The following is a 6,000-nucleotide window of genomic DNA, read 5'->3' on the forward strand; positions in this document are numbered from 1 at the left end:
GGACGTATGTTGTGATTCCTGAAAAGCCCTCACAATACATTAATAGATCGTGGTCCGCTGTCAGCCAGCACGAATTTTCAAGTGACCAGTAGTTGTTTAGATTCTACATCTACATCTACATTTATACTCCGCAAGCCACCCAACGGTGTGTGGCGGAGGGCACTTTACGTGCCACTGTCATTACCTCCCTTTCCTGTTCCAGTCGCGTATGGTTCGCGGGAAGAACGACTGTCTGAAAGCCTCCGTGCGCGCTCTAATCTCTCTAATTTTACATTCGTGATCTCCTCGGGAGGTATAAGTAGGGGGAAGCAATATATTCGATACCTCATCCAGAAACGCACCCTCTCGAAACCTGGCGAGCAAGCTACACCGCGATGCAGAGCGCCTCTCTTGCAGAGTCTGCCACTTGAGTCTGTTAAACATCTCCGTAACGCTATCACGGTTACCAAATAACCCTGTGACGAAAGTGCTGAAAGTGCTGAAAGTGATCTGGCGATGGTTCGTAAACGACTTCTCATCTGTAAGCAAAATTTCGCCTAAAACCGCCTTGTCACTTGGCAGTTTTCCTACACACCATTCGGAGAAGTAAACCGTTCTCAAAGTCATTGCCGCGAAGCTGTGTACTCCGGAGTACTGTGGAGTGAAACGTTGAAAGGATGAAATGCATAGAAATGTAATATCTCCAATATACTCGTTTAGCTGATCCCAGTCGCACATCGTTTCATAACGGCAGGATTGTGTGTTACAGCTACTAAAATATAATTTGTATTGTCCTCATCAAATGCTGTTCCATTTTGTTGGCGTGTTTTGCTTTAACAATTCTAATTTGGCGATACCTTCCAGTAGACAATTTGAATACTTATCCAGCAATTTGGCGACCTGCTCAACAAACGGAATCATATCTACTTTTTGGTCTCCTACCTACACTGTGAAAGTAGGAAGTGCATCAAGAGCGTGGTATCTGTCTGCTACAACAAAACAGGAGCGCAGCTTGACACCTGATACACGAAGTATTCGAGGAGCTAATGACTTTGCAATTGCAAAACAACAGCAGCAGCAGCATCCTACAGTTTCTTGGTTTACTGTATGCCGACGGACCAAACGCACAGGAAAACACGCAATCCATATCTGGTTTTTTATTTGCTTACTTTTTTTACACAGGGCAGACGTTTGTGAAACCTCTTATCCGTATTTCTGGGCAGTGCTCTACAACATTCCAGTTCGTCAGGAAAATGTAAATATTTCCATTACAGAGGTTCGGTCACAGCATGGCTGCTATAACCATTAAATATTACTTGCATACTTTAGTAGCATACCTACGTCAGAAAAATATCCGTATTTTCTCTACAGTTTAGCGACAATCACACCGTGGTAGTTGTAGAGAGTACTTAGAATGAGTATCTTCGCTAGCTAAGTCGCCTTGTTAATTGCGTCTTCAGTTGACTTGCCTCTTCTAAACCCGTAGTGGTGAGGGCTCATCCAGTGTACCGCTCTGTGGTCTTGTAATGTTTTGCAAAACAGTCTTTCAAATATCTTGCCCAGAACGTGCAAAAGACAAATTGGTCTCTAGGATCTGGGTGTCATTGGATCTTTATCTTGCCCTGTACTAAATACTACCACTTCAGTGTTTTTCCACCGTGCAGGGAACCTTCCTTGCAAGTTAGACCCTTCCTTGTAGGAGACACTCATTGTACAGATTGCACAAGTAACTACCTAATTGATCACAAAAGGCTTGTATTACTTCGGCAGGGATCCCGTCCTATCCTGGAGATGTTTTCTTTTCCCGTCTAAAATTATACGTTTAATTTATTCTTGTGCGAAGGGGTACACAAGTTTATAGCACCTCTATTCTTCCCATAACATGTCCCGTAACCTACGCTCATCATCTGTCGCCTTCTCTCCATCGCCATTAAGTAGTTTTTCAATTAGCAGGGCAGCTGACTGTTTCCAACTTTCTGTTACGGTCGAATCATTCCTTCTGAGAGTGGATAAGACTGTTGGTGATCGTGTTTTCTCACTGGTTTCTATAGTTAGCCTCCATGGATTGCTTCCATCGTTCCATTTTTGTTTTCCACATCTCTTCCTTAAAACGTTGTTTAAAATACCTTTATCTATGCAACGTTCGGACTCTTTCTTCTTGAGTCATGGTGCTCTGGTATAGCTACCTGGCTCTTCTTGTTTCGCATCTTCATTTCTGCAGCGCCTCGGTCGAGATGCAAGGTACTCTTAGAATGACCTCTGCTGATAACTATCGATGCCTCCATCGCTCTATGTATAGCCACTGTCAATCCTTGCACTTTAGCATCTACATTATCGCCCAGCAATGGAATTCCTGGACACTGAAACACTCATCTTAGTTCTTCCCAGTTAGCGTTCTTGATATTATATTTGAGCCTTATGCGCACGTTTTCTGTGTCGTCTTGGATTTCCCTTCCAGTGTATGATATTGTGGTCACCCGATGTCATTCCACTCGCAGCCTTCCAGTCTTCCAGCTGCCATATTTGCTACAGTTAGTTCAGTATCTGATGTTACTCCGACCCTCCCTTCGTACGTTGGTGGATTGTGAGGTGCATTGAATACCTGTAGGTTGAGCTCCATAATGGCTTCTTCTAGTTGTCCGTCACAGTGATCGGTCAGGCAGTTATGCCATAATAACGACTTCGCATTTGCATCATGGAGTAGACAAGAGGCTTAGTTCGTCCTAGGTGAATAATATCCCTTAGTCTTCGCACATACTCATCCGTCTCATCACTAAACTGAAAATACATGGAAACAAGGATGCAGCTCTCCCTTAGGGTTAACATTTACACACAGACTGTGTGTTCTGAACAGTTTTGTGATATTCTTGTCACTGTTATGGCCTTGTTGCCAGCCGGGGTGGCCGACCAGTTCTAGGCGCTACAGTCTGGAACCTCGCGATCGCCACGGTCGCAGGTTCGAATCCTGCTTCGGGCATGGATGTGTGTGATGTCCTTAGGTTAGTTAGGTTTAAGTAGTTCTAAGTTCTAGGGGACTGATGACCTCAGAAGTTAAGTCCCATAGTGCTCAGAGCCAGTTGAACCATTTTTGAGGCTTGTAAAGTACTATCAGTTTTGCCATAGGACACTGCTCTTGTGTGATTATCTGGACGATTATAGGCATACTGGGAATCTTTCTTGCCTTCGTACACGGTTCATGGAGGCACAATACTTCTAACTGCAACTCCTAAGCCGGTCATCTAGCCTCATGCAATATACTGACACTTCTCATGGCGTTAAGCTGTCCTATCTTTATTCCATTAAGGCTTATAGGTATATATTCAACAGTCTTGGTCTACTCGCCTGTAATCATATGCTATACTTCCATGTGACATCACAAAGTGCTTGCACAAAGTATCTAAAGAGAATCATTTATTTCTTCTTCCAGAAACCTGCTTCAATAATTTCTCCAGATTTTTCACTTCTGTTGGCAGATCGTTCAATTTGAGGTTGGTTCTATACACGAAATCAGGTACAGGAAGAGATGCTTATACCTTACTAGATGTCTTAACTCTGCAGTAAGCGCCGTCGACTCTTCCAGTCGAGTGGGTTGCATAACGTTCACTTGGACTACAGCATCATCTTCAGTTACCATCCGCTTAATCAAAGCGATTCCTCCAGCATGGTGTGGAGTTTGGTATGGCTGCTGTGTGGTGTTTGTAGTGTGGCATGTGGTGTGGTGGGATGGTGAGTGTGGCATGTGGTGTGCTGTGTGTGGTACATTGGTGTTTGGAATGCGATATGTTGTGTGTGGTGTGTGGGGCTGCGGTGTGCAGTACTGCATTCATGCACACGCATGCATTCGTGTATGAGGAGGTGTATGGGGAGATGGTGTGCAGTGTATGGTGTGTGAAATCTGCTTTCGAAGTGTGTGGTACGGTACTTGTCACGTGAGGTTTGATGTGTGGTAGGCTGTGAGCTGTTGTGTGGTGTGGTGTGTCATCTGTGGTGTCATGTGTGGTGTGATATTGTGTGTTGCGTGATGCATTGTGTGTGGTTTTGTGTGTGATGGGGGTGTGGTGCATCTAGCTGTTGCCCCAGGGCTAACCGTAGCCGTTTCGGCCTGCAGGTGCGGCTGGCGATCCTGAAGAGCCTGTGGGTGTACCTGTCGCTGCGCCAGCACCAGCTGGCCACGGCGACGCCGGGCCGCCGCGTGTCCGCCTTCTCGGGCGTCTACGTGACGGCGGAGCTGCACCAGCCGCTGCCCGCCGCCTGCAGTCCTCTGGGCGCGGCTGCTGTCGGACCCGGCACCAGGAGGCAGGGCAGGTCAGTGGTAACTCATTACCTCATCACTGTACCAGCAGTTTTCACCATGTTAATTTCAATCGTTCTCCCCGCTCACAATCGTGCCCTTTTTAATGGCACTGACATCGATGCTAGCATGTTTTTGTCGGGGTTCTAGCTCTCGAACATTATTGGACCTGGTGTCGTTCAAGAAGAACTGGATGAAGCGGCTGTTGCTGATTCCATATTAACTGCTTCATTTACCTCACTTACCAGTCTGTTGTTACCCTGATAGTGGCGACATTGGGCTTCTTCACGTCTACCAGAGGTTTCGATGGCTAAATGGAAAATTATTGCTGTAGAGCACGCTACACACCTGTAGGCAGACAGATATGCAGTATAAATTAGACATATGCACCAAGATAAAAGACTTGAAGTGAGGGGGAGCGCGTTATCTGCTGCACAGACCGGTCAACTCACAATTAATATAATCACCTCGCAAACAAGTCTTGCTGTAGGTAACGAGTAAAAACAAATTATCACTGAACACAGAAATGAAACACGAACAGTGTTCCGGCGTAACGACGCTGGCACGAAGATGAAGAACGCAAGAGCAGAGAAGGCTGTGACATGACGTCAGACAATAGTCCGCCGACATGGACCGCACCACGACAGGAGCGGCCTCTAGCCGAAGAGAATGTAAGCGCCGCTCCTGCCAGCCTCGTCCGGACAGTAGAAGACGGACACTTGGAGACCTACTTGAGAGCCGTATCCGTTACTTACATGGACATTCCACATCGCGAAAGACATTGATTATTTGCATGTCACCAACAAATTGCTACACGACACTGTAAACTACAGTAATGTCAATCTACTTTATTGTAATAAAAACCATTAATGTGATTTGCTTGACTTGTTGTACAGCTATCCGAGAAAGCAGCTTCCTATAACAGACGAGTGGGCAGGACACCACAAACAGCTCGTCCAGCCCCTTTTTAGAGACCGTGATAGCAGAAAAACACAAGGGATCTTGATAATTTGAAATCAAAAGGAAAATATTCAGTAGCTACGAGGACTGATTTTGAAAAGATGTAGCGACAGGGTAGCGCGATTAAGATACTGCGTCAGCATGGGAAAAGTCGACACGCCCGTGGACTGAGATGTAACCGACTGAATTGTTTATAATGTCGCGACCAAAAGTACCGCAAGATTCGTATGGAAAAGCTTGGTCTGAAGCAAACTACTCGGTCCTTGGCTGGCACCAAGTACCGCAAATAAGCTCAGGATACAGAAAACGGTGGCTAAATGCACTCTACTCTCATCACAAAGTGACTCAAACCCACAACTGCAGAGAAATGGGGCACAGAGCTGCTTTCCTCACACTTGATATTGCAGATGTCTCTCCATATTAAAGCCGTCGGCACACGGACCGTGCATTCGGACGTTGAACGCAGAGTGCGCCGTGGTCCTGACGTCATTACGTGGAAGGAACACCCTGGGGGGTCTTTCGGGGTATTTAGCATAATAGATATTCTGACCGTACGTTCCAACGTAGACCAATGAGATGAGAGAACGCCACCTCTGTCACATGCACGCCTCCCGAGCCCCACAATCAGTATCTCTTCAGAATACAGTGGCGAGACGCCATATTGGATTTCATTAGAAGCACATATGTACTTGTGCCGTTTCTAAGGATCGGAATCGTGGTTAAAAAATTGTTGTAACATGCATATTTTGAAATTATGCCGTTCCAAGGTA

General features: G+C 46.0%; 1 protein-coding gene across 1 annotated transcript in view; it reads left to right on the forward strand.

The window, feature by feature from the left end:
- LOC126455427 (PDF receptor-like) overlaps positions 1-4,493 on the forward strand; it is a 433,889-nt gene extending 429,396 nt beyond the window's left edge. The window contains exons 12-13 of the mRNA XM_050091177.1: positions 4,088-4,284; positions 4,421-4,493. Of these exons, the coding sequence (XP_049947134.1) occupies positions 4,088-4,284; positions 4,421-4,493 (270 nt within the window). The remainder of the gene's footprint in view (positions 1-4,087; positions 4,285-4,420) is intronic.
- The last annotated feature ends 1,507 nt before the right edge of the window (positions 4,494-6,000 follow it).

Source organism: Schistocerca serialis, chromosome 2, assembly GCF_023864345.2.
Source record: "Schistocerca serialis cubense isolate TAMUIC-IGC-003099 chromosome 2, iqSchSeri2.2, whole genome shotgun sequence".
NCBI lineage: Eukaryota > Metazoa > Arthropoda > Insecta > Orthoptera > Acrididae > Schistocerca > Schistocerca serialis.